General features: G+C 38.8%; 1 protein-coding gene across 3 annotated transcripts in view; it reads left to right on the top strand.

Annotated features, from left to right (window-relative positions):
• Positions 1 to 27723, top strand: part of MYO1B (myosin IB) — a 105613-nt gene that overhangs the window by 57322 nt on the left and 20568 nt on the right. For all 3 annotated transcript variants that reach the window (XM_058839791.1, XM_058839792.1, XM_058839790.1), the window contains exons 8-20: positions 6400 to 6498; positions 6864 to 6967; positions 7831 to 7978; positions 8646 to 8764; positions 9503 to 9589; positions 9925 to 9990; positions 20184 to 20288; positions 21763 to 21825; positions 22591 to 22791; positions 25070 to 25296; positions 25458 to 25658; positions 26676 to 26769; positions 27200 to 27349. In XM_058839791.1, the coding sequence (XP_058695774.1) occupies positions 6400 to 6498; positions 6864 to 6967; positions 7831 to 7978; positions 8646 to 8764; positions 9503 to 9589; positions 9925 to 9990; positions 20184 to 20288; positions 21763 to 21825; positions 22591 to 22791; positions 25070 to 25296; positions 25458 to 25658; positions 26676 to 26769; positions 27200 to 27349 (1664 nt within the window). The remainder of the gene's footprint in view (positions 1 to 6399; positions 6499 to 6863; positions 6968 to 7830; positions 7979 to 8645; positions 8765 to 9502; positions 9590 to 9924; positions 9991 to 20183; positions 20289 to 21762; positions 21826 to 22590; positions 22792 to 25069; positions 25297 to 25457; positions 25659 to 26675; positions 26770 to 27199; positions 27350 to 27723) is intronic.

Below are 27723 nucleotides of genomic sequence, written 5' to 3'. Positions count from 1 at the left end.
AACATAATATATTCTTAATAATTAAATATGAAGAAAAAGGTTCTAAATGGCTGTTATTTGTTTCTTTTTATTTCACATTCAAAATAGATACATAAAAATGAACCCTCCTTTGTGAGAGTGGACATTTAGCAGTCTGTCTTTGAAAGTACTGCACTGAGTCATGTAATTAAAATATTGTGTCATATCAAAAGACAATCCAAATAGTTGCTCTGTAGTTTATCTGCCCCATAAATCTCTGCATGGTGTAATTATAACATTACATGTAATTGTAATGATGTGATGACATATGTATCAAAGGGCAGACATATTTTTGGACCTATCTAAAATATGCCTATTTTAGGCATTCTTTCTGTCTTGTCACATGTAATAAATATCTAATAGCAAGGAGATTAATGTCAATTTAAGAATAAAGACCTGATGTGTAAGCCCTGTTGTGGAAAAGATGTTACTTGTTGAACTATGAAATGCTTCATCCTTGGCAGGGTCTGTCACAGGCAAATATGGAGTTCCTGTAGCAGCACGTTAATGCAGCTCATCTTTGATTAAATGTTTGCAAAATTTGGTAGTGCATCCATCTCTCTTTAAAAGAGATTTTAAGTTCTCTGCATTTTCAAAGCAATTTGGTTGTGCTGCCTTAGATATTTTCCACAAATCTGCAGCACTGCATTGCAACACAAACATTTCTTTTTCTGTGAGGCATCATCATTCTGAAGATATTGGGGGCCTAAATTCTTCTACACCCCCCCGAATTTACTCTGGTTTAAATCAAAATCAGGATTTGTCTTCCTAAATCATCCAACATGAAGTCAAGTACTGCTGAAGTTTCCTATCCTTAAAAGGGAAGGTATGATTATGAAAATGTTAATAAATATTCTTTGATTTCTGATTGTCTGTGATGTGAAGATGACATCATAATTCTTTAGTTAAACGTCAGTAGTTTTCTGACAATCTCGATTTCCAAACATTTCCAAACACCCTGCTGCCCTTCAGTGGGCTCTTGCTTCTTAATGAGAGGGGTTAACCGAGGAGAGAACCTGGCATAGGATGGAGTTAGAGGGTGAAATTATCATGACAGAGCATGCTGCTTTTCTGCCTGTGCAGTTTGCAGCCAGTGGGAATGTCCAGCTGACAGATCCTAAATGTTTAATGTGCTGTAAACAGAAGGGTAAACCTTTTGAGTAAAATCAAAATGGAAATAATGAACTGGAAGGGATTTGTGGCATCTATAAATTCAGAACTGGTATGTACCCAAAGTGAAGATAATGTTGTGTTTGAACAGTGTAAAATCTGTGCAGTCTCATTTCATCTACGTTACATGGCAGCTCAGATCTTCCAATTGTGCTGGTTTCCAAGGAAATTGATACACATTATCAATTTATATGATAATATGATGTTACATCATCATGAACAGTCATGAAAAGAAATTAGGAATAGAGAATTTGAAATGATTGTGATTTATGCAAACTTTAAGTATTTTCTTCAATCAGGATTTTTTTTTCCCTTTGGAGTTCAAGGCAACATTTGTTGCATTCGTTTGATCACTGCCAGCAGGTGTAGGGGTGAGTAGGAGGGTGAGGAAGGCTGACTGAGGTGTGCTGTAGGCCTGAGCTGTTTGTCCTGCCTTTTTGTTAGCTTTCTGTGAAGATCCCAACTCGTTTTCCTAATGGGTGGGAGATGCTGGAGCCCACATAAGGTGCTGGGTCCTGGTGCCAGCTGCCAGCCAGCACATCCATTCACAGGTGACCTGTTTCATGTGCCTGGGCTTAGGAAACCCAAACTACTCCTGTGGGCATTGCTAAACCCGAGACCCTTGCTGTGTTGGCACCTGGGACTGTAGGCATCCCATCACTGCTGAGCAGCAAACATCAGTCCCTGCTTAAAGGTGTGCTGCTGCTTTACAGGGCACCTGCAAACAGGAAAATGGCATTTTCATTTTCTCTCTCTGAATCGGGTCTGAGGTGTATTTGCTCTGTTGCAGTGGACAGTCCTGTCAGCACTTGTGCACTCAGAGGGCTTTTTTTCCAGAGCACTTATGAGTAAAGGCAGTGTTGGAGTGTTGCTTTCAGCTGGGTGCAATATTGTGGAAACAAATTACAGAAAAGGTCAATACTCTTCTTAGTTTTCCATTTATTATAACTACTTTGTTAGTGAGGGTGAGAGAGAGGAGAATGGTAGTTTCTTTTCCACCTGTAATTACAGACTAACACATATATAAAAATAGGTGCATTTGGTTTTGAAGTAATAGGTGCTAATTGCAACAGCTTTTTTCAGCTCTTTGTCCACAGATGTTGCATCTGTTTCATACTTAAGGCAGTGTTTGTGTGCACACTTGATTCGTTAGTTTTGTGTACACTAAATTTGATGGCTGAAGGGGTTTTGCACAGTACAAAATGTTTCACGCTCAAAATGTTTCAAACTTAGAATAATTTAGACCTTTTGAAAAGCATGGATCTTCCAATATCTTTCCCAGAATTCCTGTAAGTCTTAAATTTTCATGTTTCACCTGGAATTTCCTGCTGAAAAATACCTGGATTTTAGCATTAGGTGATCTTTCCTAGTCTGCCAAAGCCCTTCAGTGATGTAATGATTAACTAGGAGACAACATTGGTGCAGGTTGGGAAGTAAAGGATATGCAGTGCCTGATCTGGAAAAGCCATTTTCAATCATCAAAGGATCTTTAAAGTCCAAATAACAGGAGATTAAGAAAGGGCCCTGCTTTGCCATCTTTTCCAACAACAGCATGAAAGAAATCTATGATGTTTATCTAAGGCAACAATTTTTTTTTAAAGCTAGCAATGTGATAACTTTGCAATTTATTCTTTTTTACAGCTTGTTTGTTCATTTTAAAAATCGAAAGTAATTACCCACTTACTGAGAAATCTGCAGCCTGAGTTGTTATGTGATTGCTGTTGGAAAGCTCCTTTGCTTAGGGAAATATTGCACAAGCTGGACAATTAGACATTATGGGGAGAGATACCCATTCTTGTTGGTTTTCTTTTTGTTTCTGTTTTAAATCTTCGCTTGTTGCAACATCTCCCTTGGTGTTCCTCTTAGCACGTTTGCTACCATTTAGGCAATGGTTTTGCCTAAACTAGGAAGAGTTTGAGAAAAGAAACTACAAACTATATTAAACATTGTGATTAAATAATTTTTCAACATCATTCATCACTTGAACAATGAGGATTTAACACTTAAAATTATGTAGTCATTGTCAATGCTCATACTGCCCATTTAGTAGTTTCTGACACAATTATGGATCAGTTTATCCAAGAGAACATTACTATGAACTTGGTGGGAATAATAGGGAAAATTTAATGAGAAACTTTCTAATCAGTGACTTTTTATGATGAGAGCTAGATAATCAAGGTAGGAAAAGAGAAAATGTAACGTGGCTGTAGAAATAAGCTGATGTGACTAGAACATGTTCTGTAATTTTGGCTGAGCAGCTAAAAGGCTCCTTGGTCATGGCCAGCTGAAGAGAGTATGACTAAAATAAACTTCTGGATGATTTAGAATCTACCAAGGTAGTGTCTTTTTTTTTTTTTTTTTTGTTTTACTGTTTACTTACTCTTTTCTTGAATGTTGATTTCATTTCTAGTATATTTAGAGAAATACAAATATCCTAAATTTTTCTGCATCACTCGAGTTCATGGGTCAAAATAAATTGTGTAAAGTTATGCGTTACTTTGCAGAAGTATTCAGAATCTTTTATTTTTTCTTCCTTTTGTGTTAAGTCAAATTGTTTAGCAGAGTGCTTATACAGATCTCTTGCATTTAAACAGTGATATCTAGGAATAATAAAAAAATCTTCAGGACCTGAGGCCTGTAGCTAGATTTTGAGTCATCTGAATTGATGGGTCTTCTGACAGAAATGTTTCCAAGGTTGAACTTTTCCAAGGCAATTTAATTTTTCCTGTTGCTTTGGTGCATGCAACAAGTGAAACATTCCCGTTGCAGCAGAAGCACTGTTAGATAATGCAGTAACAATTCCTAACCCATAAACACACCATATGTAGTTCTGTATGTGCTCTCCTGACAATTCTGTGCAGTCCCTATACATAATTCACATCGACCATGTAGCAAAATGCAATGCAGAGTGAGTTTGGGGGTTTTTGGTTCTGTGGATTTTCACATAGATGAGCACCATCTGTGCACACATTCCACTGTCAGCACCATCAACGAGGGGCCACGTGCAGCTTTGCCTTCCCTCTGAGTGCTGGAGCCACAGACCTGGCAATTGGGCTGGGGTTAACACAAAAGCTACTGGCAGGGCAGTGAGTGGGTGCATTAAGAAAAATATATGTGGTCGATTCATTAAAATGCTAATTAGGGCAAACAGAGGGAAGAAGTTTTCTGAAGAAGTGGGCAGATGGTCTGGATCTGTCCTACAAGTCTGATTTCACTCTGCATGTGAACAGAAAGAAAAGGGAAAAAAAGCCCAATGAACACAGATTTGAAAAAGAATTGGCAGCAGCTGCTTTGTTAGGGAAAATACCTGATTTTCTGACAGTGGCTGCTTTTTTCCTCAGTTATGAAGGCTGACAGAATATGCAATGCTAGGACTTTTGAAAACTGTGAATTGGATAATTTTGCTGCTTCTAAAAGTACATAAATAAGAAGAACTGGTGAAAAAAACAATTATCCTCCTAAACATAACTAATTTTACATACATTCAGGAACCTGTTTTTTAAATCTGCTGAAGGCATGCATATAATTAGAAGGCTTACATACAATATTTTGCCAGGATGTGTAGCTGGGCTTTTATGACAGCATTTGAGTAAATTTATAGGTAGAATATTTTTAAACCCAAATAAGCCAAACCACATTGCTTCAATATCCTTTGAGAATACAGCCATTTCCTGGAGTGTGTGTAGCCACTGTGGGAGCTGAAGTTGTTTATTTTTTTGAGATTAAATTTGGCTGCAATCTGTTCCAACACTTGCCTGGAGAACCTTCACAGCCAGCACAGCTCTGAACTGCCTGCTGCTCACCTTGTCTTTCCCAGCCCAAATATTAACACCTGGATGGGGGAATCAGCCTCTCTCAGCCTGTAAATACTTGGAACTTGTCCTACTATTAGCCAATCAAGATTAATAATACTGTCTGAATTTTGTCAGTGTTGTCACTGGCTAATTATTGGAGCAGAAAGTAAATTTTGAACCTGACTTGCTGCAGTTTAGCGAGGGAGGTTTAAGAGGAGGGACTCGGAAGATTTGTGTAGGTCTTAGCCAGAGCAGGGTGGATCTGTCCCAGGGATCCCTCCAGGAGCAGAGGAGGGCAGATGCATCCCTATTTCTGCTGGCTACAGGCAGAAATACAGTGTCTCTGCTGCCCACTGCAATTACCTCCCATCTCACGGAATAGGAAATGAGGACCCTTCTGAAGGCTCTAAAGTAACTTCAACCCACAAAATTACACAAGCTCCTTTGCTGTGTGCTTGGAATGAGGCATTGAATGTCTCTGTCTCCATGTCACTGAATATATGTAGCTGAAGAGAAACACATGGGAATTATGTGTTTGCTATCTGGAAAAATGTAGTTGTGCTACTGAGAAAAGAAGAAAAAAACATAAGTTTTGTACAAAACCAGCAGGTCACACTGATACCTGTCTACATTGTTCTCTTATTGCATTCCTCTTCCTTCTGGAGTGCTGTGAACCACAGCCTTCCAGTGCAGTGCAGGCTGAACAAGCTTTGAATTGTCACCTCTGTGGTAAATATGATGTTGAGTCTGAAGTGGTTGCAAGGTGTTACAAGTCAGTCTGCTTATGCTGCCTGCCTGGATTCCTGCCCTCATGGGCAAGGCTTAGGAACGTGTCTGTCACTGAGAGCAGTCTTCCTGTCAAGATACTCCATCAGTGCAGTGATGCTTTTCAAAGTGCTGCTTTTCCATTTTGCTTTAAGTATATCAGCTTCTGTCAGCCCCACTGGGAATTATTTCATAGTCTGATACACCTGAGGATCACAAAGTGCTGCAAGATTGTTTGGTTTAAATGCTTTCTTTTTTAGGTCTCTCCTTTTCATTTACCCATCATTCATGCACTTAGCCTGGTAACATTTTGCCTCTCTTCAAACTTTCACCCACATCCTCTCCAAATCTTAATTTGGTCGTGGTACTGTAAATCAGTTAATATTTTTGGAGCACACTGCCTCCCTGACCTGAATTCTCTTTGCAGCTCATAGACTGCAGCCTTTACCAGAGCACTGGGCTTGGCCCCTAGCTCAAAGAAATACTTGAGATACATGATATACTAGGATAATGTTCATACCAACCATCTTCTGATTTGCTGATGGTGATATAAAGCAATAAAGTAGGAAATTATGGAGGGTTATATTGATTTTAAAGGGTTCTGCTCCAGCAGCCTGTCCCTGACCTGTGAGATTTTTGTTTGTTTGTTTAGATCTGCTAGAGAAGTCTCGTGTTGTGAAGCAGCCAAGGGGTGAAAGAAACTTCCACATTTTCTATCAGATCCTGTCTGGTGCATCAGAAGAGTTTCTCTGTAAGTATTGCTCTTGTGCCATGTTCAGATATGAGTTTTCTTTGTATTTAATGTGCTATTCTATGTACATAATCTTTTGTGAGAAGTGTGATATGGCCTCATTTTTCAAATTATTGGTGGTAGTGTCATTGGTAATATGTGAAGTCCACGTATGCTTTGATATTATCCAGATACCTGAGTCAGAATTGGCTTAGCAATGTATTTTAAACAAATTTAAAAACCTGTTTTGATTCAGAAGACCAACAATTAGAAGATCCTTGAAGAACATCCAGTAATAACAACCTGTTCCTGACAATACTGATTCTGGGATAAAATTGCTACAAACAGGAGTGCTATTACTAATGACATTTTTATTGATTTATTAGGCAAACTCAAGCTGGAGAGGGACTTCAGCAGATACAACTACCTGGGCCTTGATTCTGCCAGAGTGAATGGAGTGGATGATGCTTCAAACTTCAGAACAGTCAGGGTAAGAAGGAGCAGGGGCTGGTTGTGCACTCAACAGCACTGCAGGATTCTTATGGCCCTTGGTCTGTCTGTTCATGCAGGGCTGGGCTGGGAGGGCCATCTTTTCTGAGTGCTGGCTCTCCTCATGCTGGGCTAGAGCGTGTTTGCACAGGGAAACGTAGATACAGCTGGGAAATAGGATCAAGTTTCTGGAGTATTCTAACAGGAATACAAAAAGGAAAAAAAAAAAGAATAAAAAAATCCCCCAAAAAAGCCTTCCCCCAAACAAACAAGCAAAAAGAAAGCAAAAGAAGAGATAAAAAAAGCCCAGATGCTTTGGTCAGATCCTGGGAGAAGTTATACTTTGTAGTGGCTTAGGACAACAGTGACTGAGCCCTAGGGACTAGGTGATGCTGTCCAAGAGGAAAGAAAAAGAGGACTGGGATGATTCTCAAGATGATTTGCTGTCATGTTTTTGTTTGGTTGTACTCAGGAACAAGATGAATACAGGACCTTGTTACCCAGTGTATGCAAATATGGATTCTAAAAGTGACTGCTCTGAGAAGACAGGAGTACCTGTTCTTTTGACTGGGAAAAATTGGGTTGGGTTACAAACTAAATTAAGTGGCTAAAAAAAGTACAGTGTTTCAGAAACCCAAATATTGAATGAGTCCTAGGAATGGACTGGACCGAATGCCAGCTCCATTTTCACACCTCCTGTGTATTAAAAAACTTACTTAGCATACTAATTATAGCATGTACTTTCAGTAGCAGAAGTGTTCATAAACCGTTTGTAATTAAGGCAGATAAATGGGGAATTTTTCAAGTATGATCTGTTTAAATGTAGATGCTTTTATCTTATAATTTTATTTGTCCCCTTTCCAGAATGCAATGCAGATTGTTGGGTTTATGGATCATGAAACACAGTCGGTTTTTGAAGTAGTGGCAGCCGTTCTGAAATTGGGAAATATCGAATTTAAGCCTGAATCTCGTGCAAATGGCCTAGATGAAAGTAAAATCAAAGATAAAAATGGTAAGATGAGATTAGTGATGGGAAGAATGCCACTAATTTGTCTGAAGTCATTAATTTTGTCGTTTCTGCAGACATACAATATCCTTACATATGAATTAAATTAGATTGTTTCCAGAGCTCACCCTCAGGCAGCTATGGGCTGCATTCTGGGCAATTTCAATCATTCTGTTTGAAATTCCAAAAATTATTATTTTTTTTTCCCCCCACTTTATTAGCACTTTATTCTATAATGTTAAATGGTCCTGTGCCTTTATGTAGCTGCTTGTTTTTTCTGCAGTATAGGATTTTTGTTCTTTTGCAGTATCTCTGTCTTTAGTGTTAGATTCATTTCATGATATTTTTGCAGCTGATGTATTTTGAAAGTTCATTTTCATCTGAAAGCTTTTCATTATGAAAAATAGTCTGCTATAAATGGAGGGAAAGTTTCTTCTCAAAAATAAGTGGCTAGAAAGTGCTTTCAAAACCAGTAGCTCTGTTTCCTTGCTTTGTGCATATTTTTAAAATCTTTGCTTGGCAGAGCGGTGGGGAGAGAGTGCGAAAGGGGAACACTTCTGTTGCGGAGCATTTTGGGGGAATATCACACTTTTTAAAAGCTGGTAGTTTTGGGGAAGAAAAGGCAATAATAAGGAAGGGTTCATTGCATTTACACTTTGCTTTTTCTTGCTAGAACTCAAGGAAATCTGTGAGTTGACAGGTATAGACCAGTCTGTACTGGAGAGAGCTTTCAGCTTCCGGACAGTTGAGGCCAAACAAGAGAAAGTTTCAACAACACTAAATGTGGCTCAGGTAAAAAGAGGTCCTGATTTAAAAGGCAAGAATAATTTTAAATAGCAATTTTATTCTGCATGACTAAATCATAACTACCCTGATATAAACTACAGCTAAAAGGCTGCACTGAATAAATCACAAGCATAAGTGTGTTTTTTGTTCAGTGGTTTCTAAGTGTTAAAAGATACAGGGTGCTTTGGTTTTGTGTGTGAATTACCTCCAAAAGATGAGGGATAGACAAATCTCTATTTGTCTATCATTTGCAGAGAATGAAAAACCAAGCAGTCCTGCACAAAGCACATGTTGCAAGTGCTGTGGCAGACTGTTTCCATTTAGGGCAACTGCTGTAATTCTATGTGAGTTGTAGGCCCCGGGCTGCTGAAAAACCTTTTCTGCCAGTGTGAATTCATCTCCCCGTAATGGTGCAGAGCCAGGCTGGTTGTCACCTGTGTCTCATCAGCTCAGGCTTGCAGGAACGCGGCTTCCCCAGCTGCAGCTGCTCCAGTCCCTTTGCCTGGGATTGGGATGGGGGATGTGAGTCTTCAGTGGGCAGCTGGAAGAGCAGGAATCGAGCTGGAGTGCCCTGGTTGTGGATGCTCTTCCAACCAGCCTGTGGCCAGGAGGGCAGAGCCAGTGCTCCCTGTGCTGGTTTTACTCAGTTCATAGCACCTTTAAGACATGTCAGCAGCAGGAAAATGTTTTTTAATAAAACATTTATAAAGTGTTTATAACATTTTTCTTCTTTCTTTTCTTTAGGCTTATTATGCCCGTGATGCTCTGGCTAAGAATTTATACAGTCGGCTGTTCTCCTGGCTTGTTACCAGGATTAATGAGAGCATTAAGGTATTGTTGTTTTGTGCTTGGGAAAAAAAAAAAAAATCATAAAAAAAAAAATCAATAGAAATCCTTTAAATTAAAGTGGACAGTAAAACTGTATTTGCAAATTTCATTTCTCCTGGCTGTACACTGTTACACACAAATAACCATATCACAGCTCAACAAATTGCTCTCTGCTCTTTAAGCTTATAAATATATTCACATTAAGTGTATTTTGGGAAATCATACTTAATATTTTAGTTTTACAGTATTTGACAGTCTACTTATGAGATACATTCATTTTCTTGCATCCAAAGTATGCGATGTGCAGATGAATGATTCAATGTTTAATTTTGTTTAAGGCACAAACAAAAGTGAGAAAGAAGGTAATGGGGGTGCTGGACATCTATGGCTTTGAAATTTTTGAGGTAAGACCTTTATAATGGCAACCATTTAGTGAGAGAACTGTTATTAAAGCTTAACAGAGTTGTTCATAAATTTGTAATGGGAATATATGTAATTTGACTCAAGTGTGTCATGCCTGGCAAAAACAGAACAAAACAAAAAACACACTAGAAGAGTAAGCCAGAGAGAGATGGCTTAACATGTCTGGCAATTGAAACAAAAAATTATGAATGTCAAACTTGTGCTTTTGCACCATAGATAAATAAATATTTATGATGGATAAACTAAATATATTTTGTTGTGACATACATTCTGAGCATAGGAGAAACTCTGGCACTGTCATTTCTGCCCTGAGGCATTTTGTGGATGTCTTTGAACAAACTGTGTATCCTGAGAGGGGAAGAAAAAAATCAACCACCCAACAAAAACTATACATTTTTTTTCCTGTCAAAATTAAACAAGGACTTATATTGCATTTAATCTCAATTCACTTAGATAAATACTCTGTACCTATTCCTAGCTAAAGATCTGTGGGTCACTGCTGTTTGTTTACAATAGTATTTTTAGACTGGTGGTATTTTGAAACAAAACAATCCGTGAGGAGTTTTTAATTGGGTTAGAGAGCACCAGGGGTAGAGCATTTTCATAAATCTTGTTCTGACAGTTTTTGTTAAGAGATTTATAGATCTTGGTTGGAATCTGTATGTGTTTAAACTAGAAACTCATCTGAGGAGAAAAAAAAAAATCAGTAGAAAACATGCAGTCCTGACCCACTTCCCTACATCCCTCTTAGAAATCTGGGGAGGGTGTTCAAGCTGTGTGGAAAATGGGAATAATCCAGAAAAGAGTAATTGTTCATATGAGGGTGGTGTAAGTTTCATTGCAGAAGCAAAGCATCCAACCATGTGCAAATCAGAGTAGCTCTGTGAAGAGGAAAAGGAAGGCTGAGAGTTGCCCCAAGGGCTTGCTGAGCCCTTGTGTTGTTTGCATTAGACACAAGAGCATATTTATGAAAATACCGTGCAGGAGGTCAGGTGGCTGAGTGGGCATCTTGGTGCCACATCTGTTGAGAGCCGCTCCTTGGAGCAGCTTGTAGGAAGCTGGCACTGGGATGGTGCTGCTGGCATCCTCCTCAGGCAGGACTTGTTTATTCTGGCTGCCCTGTGTTTGGTTAGGTTAGACATGCACAGGGAGGTGGGAGACAGAAGCTTGCACCAGCACATGAGCCAGCTGAAATTGTGTTTGTCCAGAGACGAGACTGATTCTCACATGTAATTTTCATCTTTTCTACATTCAGCATCTTAGAAGGTCATAAGTAAGTGGCTGAGTGCAGGAGAAAAATTAAAAAAAAACAGGGCTCTTTTCACTTATCTGTCATACTGAATTACAGTGTGGCTTTCTTGAAAACTTAAAAATAATGTGGGTAGTTACTGTTCACTCCTTTAAATGCCAAGTGTTGGTTTTCCTGGAAAAGGTGGGGAGGGTCTTGCCTTGTGACTTGGGGACCAAATCCATCAGTACATTCATACAAGGTGTGACTCTCTCTCATGAGTTAAGACCTGTGGTAAGCATAGTAGCCAAGCAGCTTGGTGTTCAGCATCACAGAAATAATTGAATTATTGTTTAAATTTAATTATATTAAAGCAACTAATCAATAAATAAAATTTTGATACTGTGCAGCCACATAAGGCAAGGAAAATTTAATACTATATTAAGATTTCTAGCATAACAAATACAGTGGAATTTAGAGTGTTTTGCTGTGTGGTACATTTGTAAACATGATAGCCAAACATTCAGAATATTAGCTGAGGTGTAGCTAATGACAGTAACATATCCATCTAATTATAAATCAGTTAAAACCTATGACTAAAAATGTGCAGTTCCCTCTTGAACCCAATTCTTAAGTCATATTTTGATTTTCACATCTTTTCCTGAAAGTTAGAACTAGTGTCAGCTCTACAAAGAATGTTTGTTGGCAAAAATGCACTTGAAAGGCTTCATCTCTAAATCTGAGCCTTTTAAACGTGCAAGCTGTTTGATGTGCTGAGGCTAGAAAGGCCTACATGAATCATGTTTCTACTGGGGAATCAGGTAAGTTTATTGTTAGTGCGTGGTCTTTGACCTGAAATGGCCTTGTACCCTGGAGACAGAACGTATCAAAACCCACAGGAGGTGTAGCAGGAGTGTTTAATATACATGCAAAATATTTATACAGGAAGCTCAATACCATTGGAATAAGCAACAAGGAATGTGCTTACTGAAGGGTGATTTTTACATTTAATTTTTTTTCCTTTGTTTTTGAGGTTTTTGTTTCCTAATGGGCAGAGCACAATATTTCTTGGGTCTTTTTTCTCTTCAGGATGATTCTTTGGATCATCCTACAGTTCCTTGTGTAAGAAGAGTGAATAAAGAAATCCAGATTTTCCGTTCTGAGAGATCTTACATTTCACCTTCTTGATGACAATAGCAGTCTTGTTCTATTTTATGCAAATTGAAGCTTTTAAATGAGAAATTTTTTTTCATCCATTTTTGAAAGATTCATTTATTTACGGTTCACTCTGGTTTCTGCAATTTTCTGCAATTTAAACTGAAGTTAATTTATAAGGGTAACTGGAGGTTTCTAGGAAATTAGCAGAGAAACAATAACTAGAGTATTGATTCTGCTGGCACATACTCTTTGGGATTTGGGTTTTGCTAGTATATTTATCAAACACAAACCCCATTTTTCAGACAAACACAAAAGCCATCCAAGAAAGTAGATATAAGGACTTGTCTGTCTAAAAATTCAGATTATGGAATTTAAATCTATCAATAATCCTCAGCCTCTGTGGGTTTGGCAGATGTCAGCAGCAAGCTTGGCTACACAATCCACAAAATAGGTGCTGTAAAGCTGTGTTTATTTTTGAATCCTGCCATGCCTTTTGTGGTAAGCCAAGTGCTGGGACTGAATGTTTGCAAAACGAAAGGCTGAAATTTTGGGTGGCTCTGTGTGAATTGTCTGCGGGCAAGGATTTAGGGACTAGGATTAGCGTGAAAATGCAGGCTGGAGGGCTGGGCTGGTTGTGTAACTGTGCTGCTGGAGTTTGGGCAGTGGCCTGAAGCCTGACACTAATTGCTCCAAGTATGTTTATCCACATTTTTGAGCGGCTGCGTGCATAGTCAGTGTGATTTGAGATGGGGCAGGAATGATGGCTGGTGGCACCGGGAATTTTAGAATCAGTTCAGTTCCAGGCTTCCTGGGGTAGGCTTGGGACTGTTGCCATTTTATTCCATGTTTGATTGTGTATTTTGGGGCAGAAAGCCGTTTCTGCATCTCTGCGGAGTGTGGGGGCGGGGCGTAAGGGTGGCTTTGTGATACAAGAAGTGAAGGCTGTAGGAGGCAGATGATGGGGGCCTGGCAGCGCTTGGCAGAGATAAGCAGAAGGCTCTCTCCAGTTGCTTTGGGTCTTGAGTTTCCTGTTGTGTGCATTTCCTGTGGAGACAAGAAGTAGGGTATGTAAAAATGAATGTCCTGGAGCGAGTGTGAGCATTTCATCCCGCCCAGCCCTTCAGAGATAGAAATGTCTGTCTGTGCTAGCTGGCTGAAAGGCTTTATTCTGAATATCCAGGCGCCACTCTGCAGCTGGTCCATACGATGAAGTTAATGATTTGGAGTGCAGTTTTATGGAAGTTAACGCTGCCAAACAAGGCTTGTTGAAATTTGCCAGGCCTTGAGGAGACAGTTTGAGAGTGTGAGTACTTTCTGCTCAGTCCCTTGGTGGAGCAGTTTGTTCCACATTTTTCAGCCTGACAGGAACCTGGGAGGCACTGGTGATAGGGTTGCAGAGAGCAACTGGTTCCATTCGGTTGACCAGAGGTGATGTGACTGCCTTGTCTTTTGGGACAGCATCTGACCAACTCCTTTTGCTCCAGGTAGACAGGAACGTGCAAAGACATGGCAGAACCCACCACATTCTGTGTAAAACCCACTGGTAAATAAAAATGTCACAGTAAGCCAGCCAAACAAGCCACCCAGCAGTAAAACCAGGTCCATTTCTCACAGTCTGTGATGCATTTTGATAGCACTTCTTTTTATTTAAAGCAATTAGCTTGTTTCTTGTGCATAGAAGTCCCTTGAGGTGATAGAAAGAAGATTGGTCCTGCTGCATGTACTATGTAAGCTGTCATCTGGACAAGAAGAAAATGATGGTATCTCTATTAAGGGAATATGTTAGAAATATGAAGAATGTTTTCTTCATATTAACAAGTTCATAGTTGTGTTGTCTGTTTTTAGAGAGAGGTAACCATATAAGAAGTAATCATTGAAAATATCTTTCTGAGGTGTTTGTCATGAAAAAATGGGGGAGATATTTCCAATTTCACTCTAAACCTGTACAACAACTTGGTCCAATTGCTGACTGGTTGCTTTGCCTTTTTCTGTTGATTACATGAAAGACATTGCAGTTTCAGAGCATACTGAGCTCTGAGAGAGTGCTCCTGGATCAGGGTCTTTCTCTAACACCCCAAAGGATTATTTTATGGGAGAAGGATCTAGTTATTTGCTAGCAGGATGACATATTAGATTAAAAAAAAAAAAATTAAAAAAAAAAATCCAAGAGGAAATTGACTTATCAGGATGTATTTATTTTTTTCCTTCTTTTTTTTTTTAAGAATCTGGGAACCCATTCTTCATGTCTCGACTTTGGCTTTAACTCATCCATGGATATCTGTTTTGTTAGTTGCCTTGTTCTCCAGACCATAATTTCCAGCTGCTTTTTCTACTCTACATTGCAACAGATTTTCTTTTTGAAGTTGTTCAACCCTTTGCTGATGCCCAGAAGTTTATCATGCGCTGGCAAGCGGCATTGCCAAAATGTGTGTACCTAGCCCTCTGCTTCTTCTGGCAAACCCCAGTCTAGTGGGAAAGAGGAGAACTGAATTTTTAATCTATAATTGATCAATTACCTCTGCTGGCAAGTGTTGTGTGAGAGAGGAGCTTTACAGAGGCCTTGGTTGGCAGCACCTTGGTTGGACTCCTAGGTGCCAGGGAGGTTTTAAAATACTGTAAAGCAATAATTTCCTTAAGTGATGGGATGCTCAAAGCAGAGGTGCATCCCAGGAAGTTAACCACCATTTAATTAATTGTATTATACCAGAAGTATTTAGAGAGTCTTATTTCACAACATTCAATTTTATGAAGTAAATCTCATTGGCTGGCTGTTTGCAACAAAGGAAATACTTGAAATGCTGAGCAAAAAATACACGAATGTTCTGCTTCAGGTTGTGAGAATAATGTTTTGCCCTACAGCAGCTATTTCTGTCTCAGCAGAGGAGTGGTTCTGATTATGCAGGAGGTTCTTGCCTTTTTGTAATTCCTGTTGTTCCAGGACTGTAATTTATCAGGTTGAGTTTGTTGAAGTGATAGTACCTGCGTTTTCCCATGAATCACACCTGCACTGGATTCACTGTAGTTTCTTGCCCTTTTAAGTCCAAATTTAGTTCAGAGCTGTGTGCCTGGACAGCACAGCTGGGAGCAAGCTGGATTTCAGAGCTCCTGGTTCTCTACCTGGCACACAAAGAGGGCTGAAGTTGGTTGAGCTACACAAATATGAAAAATGGATAATCCCCGCAGCTTCCGTGAGGTACACTGAAACGTGGCTTGATTGCATATACTGGAATATTTATAATTAGAAGATGTGCCTCTCTGGTTCTTTGCCCATAGAGATATTTACACAAAAGCCCAGAGCAGTCTAGTTTACAGGAAATAAGCTTGATTGCTTAAATGTTTGTATATGTAAACACAAAAGAAAGGGATAAATATTGATAACATGCCTTTACTAAATTTTCAAAAAATTTTGAAAAATTATAAGTGAGTCATGTTATAACTGGGTCATTGCTTTCTGAGATTAAAATAGTATCTTTTTTCATTTTCTTTAAATGCAATTTTCCCATTTTGCTGATTTTAACTTCCTAGCATTTATATTCCTTAGTTTCATCTCATAAACTCGTATGCTTGTGTGGTCATACATAAAAGCCCCTATCCCCAGACACCACAGGAGCATATAAATTGAATTTGCTGGTTGGTTTCACTCTTCATTCCACCATTCATCTCAGTGAAGTGAGTATGTTGGTCTTTTATCATCATTACTTTTGCCATCTGGCATTTTCTCTAGGGGCTTGATGGAACTACTTGGGGTCACCTGCTTATGTTAGGAGGCAGTCAGAGACTTCTGATGCCTGTAACTGTGTTGATATTTTAAAAACCTGACTTTCTGGGGCTATTTGTGATAGAGCAGAAGTACCAGTCTCTGTATGTCTTTTTCCCCCTCTCACACTGATGTAAAAGTTCATTTTAATGACATCAGTCCTCTGTACTTCAACAGTCTCATGACTTGAAATGTTTAGTCTTTTCTTTTAAAAGATGCTTTTCCATTAAATATATCTCATGTATTACTTTAGCTGTACTGCGTTCACATAATGTATTTGAAAAAGTGTTGCTGGACACCTTTTTGTCAGTGTGGTGCAGACTTGAGCAATGTGGAGATTTTTGAATCTGAACAAGATTTCTTTGCCTCTGAACAAGAATGGTATGGTGAATAAGAAGGAAGAGGAGACATTGAGAAACACCTGTGAAAGTGTGATAAACCTGAGTCTGTAGGGTTGGACCAACATCATCTGCTTAATTTGGGGAAAATAGTGGAGAGGACACAAAAAATGGAATATGTAAAGTTAGACTTTATTAGGCAGGTGGAAGTTAAGAATTTATTCCTGCCTAATGGTAAGGTACCAAGTTTTCAGTTTTAAGCAGGTATCTTACTTGCCTTATCTTTGGAAATTGTTGGAAGCTGGGCACTCAAAAATTAATTTGAATTCTATGTGGGGAAAGAAGGTTAGAAAGTATCTAATGTTGAGAGGAAAATGCCCTGTTTTAGATGTTTTGTGGTCATAAATCTAATGGAGATATTTCTGCCTGAAAACAGTAAGAGACTTTTAGCTTCTTTTTTTTTTTTTTTTTTTTTTTTGCTAGAGAAATATTTTTGTCTGTTTCACATTGGTATTTTAGTGGTATAAAAATGTATAAAGTCAGCAACAAACCATGTATGTTTTTTTCAGATGATTCCATAGTACACAGGAATCTTTTGAAGAAGTTAGGTAAAATATTAAGGACAAAAGAATATTTTCTGTAGGACTTTCAAGCTCCTGTATGTAATAGCTGTGGCTCACAGATAGAACTTTATAGCTAGTATATATGATCACTTTATTTTTGCAAGGAGAATAATTTTTTTAGAGTTCCAAACTTGTTATTCATGAAATACCAACCATGAAGGTTGATAAAGAATGAAGCTGTGTGAGCAAGAGACCGTTATTTGTGAAGTGAGAACCATGGTGAAGTAGGCTTTGATTTTTGTCAGTGAATTTTTCTACTCCTCTAAATTTAGTGTTGCATCTGATAAAAGATTCAGAGGATAAGCTGAGGGTGGTTGATTGAGCTGTATCTATAAATTCGACATGACTTTAAGCCTATCTCAGGTGACATTCTGTTTTCCCAGCACCTTTATTTCATTTGAGAGACTGTGTACTTTTACATTCCCTGAAGGTTTTATTTTGTATTCCACAGTTGTTTCAAAGGCATAGTTAGAAAGCTGCTATTAAAATGCAGGGATTGAAGTGATGCCCTCGACATTAAAAGTAGCAGAATTACAGCCTGGAAGAGAAGCTGACACCTTGAGAAGATATGGTCTTAATTTTTATTCTTTTCCCACCTTAAAATTTCCTAAGAATATTTGGTAGCTCTTCCTCAGTTTTTGGGTCTGACTGCCCCTTTGTGTCACTTCATACAAGTGGTCAACATGAGGAGTCTGGCTTCCTCCAGCCCCTGTCTCCTGAGTGGGTTTAGTGATGTGCTATCAGTTATATAGGTTATTCTCATTTGTGAATGTTTGTATATGCTTTGTGGAGCCCTCACATAATTAAAAATCAGAGATATTCATTATTATGAATGAGGATAAATGCACAACCTCTGTTGCCTTCCTTAGAATTTCTTAGAGCTAAACACTCTGTTTTGTTTTATACAGGGTTTTTTACACTTTTCTGAAGTGTATTTAATTTACCAAATATCTTCTGGTCTACTCAGAGTTAAGTGTTTTGAGAAGTTCAGTAATTTCATACGTTTTCCCTCATTTTCTTTGCCATAATTAACTGTCTTAGTCTTTTGCTCTGTGTTATTCATAAAGAACAACATTGCTGCTGCTCTTCAATAACTTTTTTCCTGGAATAGCAATTTTCAGTGGCTTGGCAATGTCAAATAGAATTTCAGAGCTCAAAGTGAGCGATTTGTGAACTCTGTGGATTTTGGTTTGTCTTTTTTTTTTTTTTTGGCAAGCCATAAATATCACAGATACACAGCAAATCAGGAAAACATCTAGCAATTACTTTAATGTATTGTTAATGACCTTTCAGTTAGATGGTTTAGCTGGATTTTCTGTTCAGTTTCCATCCTCTCTTGATGACCAAGCCTGTATAATTTGTGAGTGAATAGTCCTGCAGCCCTTTTAATCAGAATAACCTGGTCTTTTGGAGAAGCAGTCTCTCAGAGGTGGGTGGCACATGCCTGGCAGGAGGGTGCAGAGTGTGTTTTACCCTTTCTCTTTGTCTGGGTGATGTGACAGTTGGGGTCCTTTTCCTTCACACTCAATATATCTGAAGTGATGGCCTTATCTGGATGTGTCAAGTAAACTTACACTCATTCTTCCTCCAGTATTCTCTATTCCCTTCCACATTCTCTTCTTCTTTTGCAGACATTTGTATGCCCAAGGTTATAAAAATGGCTTTTAGAGGAAAAATTACCTGGTGATTTAGAGACAGGGCAATGCAAGAACGCTGTTCTGTGTTAGGCTCTGATGTGTCTCAACCTCTTGGTTTATTTTATAATATTTAGACAGTACCTAAAGATAGGCTCACCTACATATGTGAGCAAGATGTGATACATAACATTTATGTAGTAATTTGCATTTTCAGTGATACAGAGATTGATCTACTTGGTATGCTAAATAAATGCTAATAGATATATTCTTTGTTGTTATGGAAGTAGAATAAGTACTGACTGCAGTTTATGTAATTTCTTTTTCAACAGAATGCAGTAAGTATGACTTGTTTGCAGTGCTGATTTTGCTGCATGCCAAATTTTAACTCTCTCATCTAGAGCTATGCAAGTTTTGCAATCTCTGAGTGATAATTGCAGTTGGTGAGAGGGGCAGAATTTGTGGCTGAGGAATTTTGGTGATCAGCTATGATTTTGCTTCATTTAAAACTAAAATGATAAAAGTAATCTGTGCTACCTCAATATTTTCTAATCTGCTTGTGTGTTCTTAATCTCATTTAGCAACCAGATCCTTAATTCAAACATTCAAATGATTGCCCTTCAGTGATAAAAATTCTATCAGCATAATTTAAGCTTCACAGGTATTGTACAGCAGATTATTTGGTAGTTTAAAAAGGCAGTGTCACATCACAGCCTGTGATGGGGCAGTCACCAAGCCTCCTTCCTGTGCCCACCCCTCCTGCTGGGGTCTGCTCCACTCCCTGGTCCCTTCTGCAAAGGGTCACACATCTGCTTGCTCCCTAACCCAGTTTTAGATGAATTAGCTTGTTAGAGGAATTTTAGTCAATGAAGCTCTTTTGTTTCCCATCGTTTCAAGGGGCAGTTTGTTGGCAGGGAGGAGGTGGATTGACCTCTGGAGCCAATAATCTCTTAACCCAGGCTCAGCTGCAACTGGAATAGCAGCTTGAGCCTTGTTTTGTAGGGAAATAGGATGCTTTATTGGCTGCTGAGTGGAAAAGAGCTAATGCTACTGTCATGATTTTATTTATCAGACCCCACAGGAGACTACATTTTACATATGGGGACAGATTAGTGCAGGCAAAACTTTGTTTGTTTATTCCCTGACACCACAGGTGTCCTTATGACTTGTTAAAAGGAATCAATTTGGAGGCATCATGAATAAAACCTACAGAGGTTTTTGTCCTCCCCAGTGGACAAAGCCTCAGGGAAGGATTTGGTCTAAAATTTCTAAACTAATTGTGATCTCAATCAAATATTACTCCAACCATCACATCACAAAACTGGAAGGAGTAGTTAATGCAGCAGCTTGTTGACCTGCAGCTGCTGCAGTAACTCACTCCAGCTGGGTTCCAGGCTGTTTACACAAAGCAAACTCAAACATGTTTCATCTGACAGGACAACAGCTTTGAGCAATTCATTATCAACTACTGTAATGAGAAGTTGCAGCAGATCTTCATTGAACTTACCCTCAAAGAAGAGCAGGAGGAATACATCCGAGAGGTAATACTTGACTGGATCTTTCCTTATCCTCCTCCCACTGTCCCTGTAAAGATACAGACATGCAGGCTGGAACCATTTTTCAAGCAACAGAGGCACTTTTTGACCACAGGACTGACATGGAGCATGTTTGTGTGGGGCTGTGTGGTAGTTGCATCAAGCAAAAAATGTTGGTTTGGCATTTGTTTCACATTATGAGTTCTCCAGAAAACAAGACCCAGCTCTGATTCATTCATTGGCACCAATGGCTGGGAGTTCTGAGCAAGGGCTAATTGGTTTATTGGAGCACTAATGTCACTTTCTGGTGTTAGTGCCATTACCCTGCAGCCTGTTGTCTGGGATGCACCCCAAGAATAGCCACAGCCAGTTCTTCCTCAGAAGGAACTGGGTGGCAAAGGTAATAGCACACAAAAGAAACTGCAAATGGAGTTTTGGTTCTAGTGTTCTTTCAGGTTTGTATTGAAGGGAGCCCTGTGAGCTTCATGGATAAATTTAAGATGTCCTGTGGAGCCCAGCCTCTGGTTTTTGATGTTATTCTGTGAGTGAACATCAAGCTAAAGTTTTAGTAGGTTTTAGCAGTGCTACACCTGATACACAGAGCTCAGACAAAATAGCAGCTGCCAGCTGTAAAAACTGGCACACACTGTCTGTGCTCAAACTGGATGATACCACTTTGCTGTATAAACATTTTTAAAAATTACATAAAGTTTCTGCCTTATGATCATGAGTATAACATGAAATTTCAGCATCTCTTTTTAATTTTGCATTCAGTGGTGAACCATCATTACTGCAATTTGGTTCTTGAATGATATTTCAAATGCTCTGAGAAAAGTAAACTGTAAGAAGTACCACAGAGTGCAAATTAAGAATGAAATTAATATTTTCCTTCTTTCAGTCCTTTGCCCTACCAGTGCTACCTTGTGATGCATTGGCATCTCATGCTGGAAATTTTATCGCTGATGTTCGAAAAAAAATTGAGATATTAAGAACATCTGAACAACAGTCATACTCTGGATTTTTCAAATGGTCTTATCTAAATTTAGCCCTCTTTCTTCCTCCCATTAAAAAAAAGAAAACAAAACAAAAAAAAAAACCCAACAACTAAGAAGTTAGAAATTTTGATCTCAGGAGCTTGCAGTGACATGGGCTGATTTCCTTCTGGCCAGTGGGAAGCGTGGGCAGCACGGGAGGAGCCTGGCCTGGAGCCAGGGAGTGCATGGGAAGCTGACATGGGTGGGGGAAAGGAATGGAGAGCGACTTTGGCAGCTGCTCAAGGACACTCATTTTGTGCAGATAATGTTAGTAGTAGATGATTGCCTTTTTTTTTTTTATTCCTTAATAAATGAATTGTTGGTAAGCATGAAGGATTAAATTTGAAAGTAGTACCATGGTTAACTGGAATACTGTTTTAATTGCCTAGAGGAAAAGCTCCCTTCATTGTCTTCCTGTTCACACATGTATTTATATTTTCTTATAGGGGATTGAATGGACTCATATTGAATATTTCAACAATGCTATCATTTGTGACCTAATAGAAAACGTAAGTTGAATTCAAGAACATCTCTGGATAATTTTTAATGAGTGGATTTAATTTAGCTGTAACATTGTATGCATCCTCATGCACTAAATTTTGTGAAACATGCCATTCATTGTATTATTCATCTTTGTGTGGTAGAAGTTTATTTTACTACAAAGGTTCTTTTTTATAAGCTATGTTACTTTTGCAGAAATATTCAGCAGTACCTACACAAAAGAGCCCCCAACAAACCCAGATTAAACAGCTCTTAAATGTTTACATTTAGGGCTCTTTTCCATAGCAAATATCACATGCTGCATTGTAATTAATATTTCTTTTCATATGGAAATCAGAAAACTCAATTACATGTTATTGAGTGTTTGAGGCTCTCAAAGTACTTGTATATACTGAGAAGACTTCAAATGCAAGAAAGATAAAATTCCTTAACAATCAGAAAAGAACAGTTTTTAACCATTAACATAAAATACATGGTGATTTTACCATACACTGGATACTTTCAGTATCCAGTCAGAGTTGCTTGTCAGAATTTTGTTGTCAGAATAACTGACAAGAAGTTTCAACGTGAATTTCAGAATTCAGATCTTATAAAGAGTCTTTCAAAAATGCAAATGCTAAAAATCAGTTGGAAATGTTCATGAGGTAAAAAGATCCAAACTTTGAGATGGTTTGAAGGACGATTTTCTGGATAGCAGAAGTCAAACAAGTGAATGGTCTCTTTTTTGTGCTGTGATGGAAACAAGTACTAGCACTCTTGTTTTGAAACTTCAGAACCAAACTGGAATCCTGGCCATGCTGGATGAAGAATGCCTGAGACCAGGAACTGTTACCGATGACACCTTTTTAGAAAAACTGAACCAGGTCTGTGCCACTCACCAGCATTTTGAGAGCAGGATGAGCAAGTGCTCCCGGTTCCTCAATGACACCTCCCTGCCTCACAGCTGCTTCAGGATTCAGCATTACGCTGGCAAGGTACCTGCTGAAGGGAGCACGTGGTGTGGGGGGGGCTGGTGTAGCTGATTAAAAAATCCAGACCTCTCTTAATCTTTTCTGTCTTAGGCCTAAAATCTGTGATTTGGGCTGGAAGGCTTTAAGAGATCTTGGAATGGTTTTGCTTGAAAGGGACCTTAAATACCTCCTAGTTCCAAACCACCTTTCACTGGAGCCCCATCCAGCCTGGTCTTGAGCACTTCATGGATGGGGCAGCCACAGCTTCTGTGGGCAGCCTGTGCCAGGGCCTCATCACCCTCACAGGGAAGAATTCCTTCCTAATATCTCACCTAAACCTGCCCTCTGTCAGGCTGAAGCCCCTACCCCTTGTCCTGTCACTACATGCCCTTTTACAAAGTCCTGCTGCTCTGGCTGAAATCAAAGCAATTCTCCTTCCATCAAAGGAGAAAGGTGCCCCATGTCATTTGGTGCTGCATTAAGTCTCTGGAAATAAATCATTGCTCACAGTGACAAAAACTCACGCACATTTGTTGGTGACATATTTTGGAAAACATGCTCTTTGTCACTGAGCTAGCTGCAGTTCCTTGACACATTGTTGAGGAAATGCAGTTTTTGTACATGTGAAGGAACTGAGTTTGATATTCTGTGTTTAAACAGATGGAAGAGAAAGCTATACAGAGGGCTTGCAAATGTATTTGCATTTTACAATATAAGTAGCATGAATAAATACAGGTCTAACAGCTTTCAGGGTGTAATCCATTATGACTTTTTATTAAGAAAAATCAAAATAATTAAATTTGTAGACTGAAGACAATTGATTAAAAAACAAAACTAAAAGTAAAGGTAGGGTTGTAAATGTAAATTATACCTTGTCTGAATCTGCTGAAATTATAATGTCATGCAGTAAAGAATATTTTGAAAGCGTTTAATTTCCCCAGGACTGCTTAATGCTTTCTGAAATTTTATCAATCTTACAATTTTGAATAGCTTGATAATTTTCTCACTCAAAATAGTCCTGGAAATATCAGACTTTCAGCCTTTCAGGCAGCCATTCATTAGCATTATTTGCCAAGAAGAGTTTGTAACTGCATATAATCTGTCAGGGGTTAATACCTAAAAGGTTTTACCTTTTACCTAAAAGGTTAATACCTTTCTTTGGTTGTCAAAAATGTAAGTGAATTGAAAATACCCCAGTACTTTAAGAAGGGCTGTGCACAGACTGTGTCTTAGCAGGCAGTGAGGGTCTTTGATTGTTGCAGGCATTCACTTACCCAGCAGAGTGAATTCCTCCTATTTTGGGAGGAATGTTGTTTTTCCATCTTCAGCTGAGAACATTTTGATCTTGTCGCTGGTCAACAAAAGTTTGACCCTCCTTTTAAGAAATATAACTAATTTCATGTGAAGTTGTTTTGGTTTTTTTTTCCAGTAGTGGCATTTACTGCACCTGTCAGAACCAGAAACATGTTCTCCAAAATAAAATGCTGCCTAAGCTCCCAGTAACTTGCTGTTGTGTAAAATACATGTCAGTACTATTTTCATGCAGTATTCTGTGTACATAGTACATACCTATGCAGAGCTGAGAAATCAGGGATCTGAAGAAGAATCTCTATTACCAGCCAGATGACTTGTCACAATTAATCAAATACATTTCCTACCCTCAAAAATTAAAGAAGCCAGTAGCAATCTGAGATCTGCATCAGGTTCCTCTGGCTGCCTCCTGGGTACCCAGCTGCAGGTCAGAGCTTTGTACTCATCCTTGTTGTTATTGGACTGCTTTCCTGGTAAAAGTCCTTTAAAATAACAGTCCCCTGGGGGCTGCCCAGCTTGATGCTTGCACTGCGATAGCAAGAGGTGATATTCCATATCTTGTTTTAGTTAGGCAAATAATGTAAGCACAAGTACTTTGAAAGGAAAGGGTATGTTTGTTGTTTTGGCTCAGAAGAGAGGGAGAAAAACCTCGTCAGACAAAAATAAATATATTGTTTTGGAGGCTTGGCAGGTGGTGGTGTGTCAGAGTTATCATGGAAAAAGGGTTTCTTCCACTTCAGAAGCCAGAATTGATTGACACAGGGAACTGTTGGCAGTATGAGAAAATGCATCTTTCTCAGGTAGCATGTTCACAGACATTTTATCCAACAAAAAGTTGTCCAAATGTCAGACTTTTAAATGAAAGCTGAAGTATGTTTTGTTTCTTTTGGACAGTGCATAAGAAGGAGAAATCAATTTCTTGGGTCAGTTTTGAACTGGTCTATGTTGTAGTTCAAAACCTGCGCTGATGAGACTCTTCTCTGTTGTTCAGGTTATGTACCAGGTGGAAGGATTTGTTGACAAAAATAATGATCTTCTGTACCGTGACCTCTCCCAGGCCATGTGGAAGGCCAACCACTCCCTTATCAAAGCACTGTTCCCAGAAGGAAACCCTGCTAAGATCAATCTGAAGAGACCACCAACAGCAGGTTCACAGTTCAAGGCTTCAGTTGCTACCCTGATGAAAAATCTCCAGACAAAAAATCCAAACTACATCAGGTAAATTCCCCAGTGCCAAAGATTTGGTGAATTTGTTATGGAAAAGCAAAACAAATCTTGATGTCCAAGGATGAACTATTGCGATGTATGGTTTAAACTCACCGTAATAATTGTTGGTGTGCACAGCGCAAAGAGATGTCCCTTTTGGTTTTCCTTTGCAGGTGTATCAAGCCCAATGACAAAAAGGCTGCACACATTTTCAACGAAGCCCTGGTGTGCCACCAGATCCGGTACCTCGGGCTCCTGGAGAACGTGCGGGTCAGGAGAGCGGGCTACGCCTTCCGGCAGCCCTACGAGCCCTGCCTGGAGAGGTACAAAATGCTCTGCAAGCAGACCTGGCCCCACTGGAGAGGGCCAGCCAGGTAGGCAAACAGCAATATTCCTACCTCTCCTGAGTGAAATTCCCATCTTCCACATGACCTGAGTTTTTAGTTGTTGTGCATACATTGCAAAAGGAATATAGTGCAGGCCTTACTGATTTGGGTCTGAAAGAAAGGGTGTAAGAGAGAAATTCTACAGTGGATTCAAAATAACTGGGAGGTCTGGAATGACCAGGAGGGCATTTATCTATAAAAACCAACTTTCAAAGTGTAAGAGCACTAATTTTTTCGAGACAGCCATATAATGTTCCTCTGTCCTTTCAGGAATAACTTTAAATAATGACTGGGGAATGATTATGAGATAATGCCTCTTGCAAATCAGTCATATTAAATATACTTTAAAATTGCATAGTATTTATGTGTATTTTTGAAAATAATGTCTGGGATGGGCAAATAAGCTTATATTATTTCTTTTTACATGTGGCCACCAAAAGCATGATTTACATACCTTTCATAATTGATTAACATATTTTAGCTACAATTTAAGTCTTTAGGTTTTCAAGATAATGGTAGCAGTGCAGTATTGGTAGCAACAGCATTACAATAATCATCACAAAGATCTGCACAGTTCCACTTTCCTTTTTTTCTGTTGGTGTTCATAAAATGCATTTGAATAGAGTGGAACACTGACATTTGTCAAACTCGTCAGTCTTTGTTTCACATTTTGACATTAGTGTGAGCCCTTCTTTTTTCCTTTCTTCTGTTTTTAAATAAAATAATTATAGATGTAAGAGGAAAAAATAGGCTGTTGCAGATGCTGTAAAATAAAATTTGCTTTTTCCTTCATCAAATTATTCTGAATCTTTACAGTGATTATTCTTGCCTTTAGCTGAATAAACCACTGGGTAAACGAGTTAGATTTTCAATCTTATGCCAAGCACTATTTAAAAGTTTAAAATAGGCTTTCATATACTTTCCATAAATTAAACTGTGAATATGTAAACTAAGAAGTTTTAGAGCTGGGGGTCATGTTTGTGAAGCTCATTTACTCCTTCTTAGGGCTGGAGTAGAGGTGCTGTTTAATGAATTGGGAATCCCTGAAGATGAATTTTCATTCGGTAGATCAAAGATATTCATCCGCAACCCAAGAACAGTAAGTGAAAAATGCCTTCTGCAAAATCAAGCCCTCTCTCATGAGGACAGCATCATTCACTACCTGGTTCCTACAGATTTTTCTGCATGCTGTGCTTTGATATATTGCCATGAATGTAATATTAAAAAAAACACTTTTTAATGTTAGACCCATTAAAATCAATGTGAATCAAGATTCTACAGTAGTTGTCAGCTTTAATATAATAAAATTTTTGAGCACTGACATGTGACATTTTATCTGCCACAAATCTTGTTGGTGCACCTGCCTGTAGCTCTGGAGATGAATAAAACAATGTGTGACTGAAGCGGGACTTCAGTAAAGAAGAGATTTCTCTTACAAGAGCTGTGCTTATGGGTTTTTTTCATTGTCTCTTCTCTCCTGCTGTTTTTCTTCCAATGTCAAACAAAACCCTAAAAACCCCTACACCCAGCTCTTCAAACTAGAAGACCTGAGAAAGCAGCGTTTGGAGGACTTGGCTACTCTAATTGAAAAGATTTACAGAGGCTGGAAGTGCCGTACTCGCTTCTTGTTGATGAAAAAATGCCAGATTGTGATCGCTTCCTGGTACAGGAGATATGCAGTAAGATACCATCCTCACTACATGGGGGGCTCTCTTCATTGTTTAATACATGTAACCTTCGCAGGATATTTTTCCTCAATATGTACAGGGAGCTGTTGAAAGAATTCAATTTTATGTTAATACTTAAGTATCAATAGCAGGAATAAAGAAGATTTTGTTTCTGTAGACTACTGTTAAGTGCTTACACTGTGCTTGTTTTTATAAAATTAAAAACCTCACCAGAGTCCTTTCACTCTGGGAGAGCAGGATTCTGTGGCTCAGCTGGGAAGAATCTTTTTCATTCAGCTAAAATGCTGTGCTTTCCAATGCTTACAGTGCTCTCAGAACATATGGTTAATGTGTAAAAAATGTTCAGTAATACACGTATAGCACTT

The sequence above is a fragment of the Poecile atricapillus genome, chromosome 5 (assembly GCF_030490865.1).
Source record: "Poecile atricapillus isolate bPoeAtr1 chromosome 5, bPoeAtr1.hap1, whole genome shotgun sequence".
Taxonomy (NCBI): domain Eukaryota; kingdom Metazoa; phylum Chordata; class Aves; order Passeriformes; family Paridae; genus Poecile; species Poecile atricapillus.
This window is presented reverse-complemented; position numbering and strand designations above follow the sequence as displayed.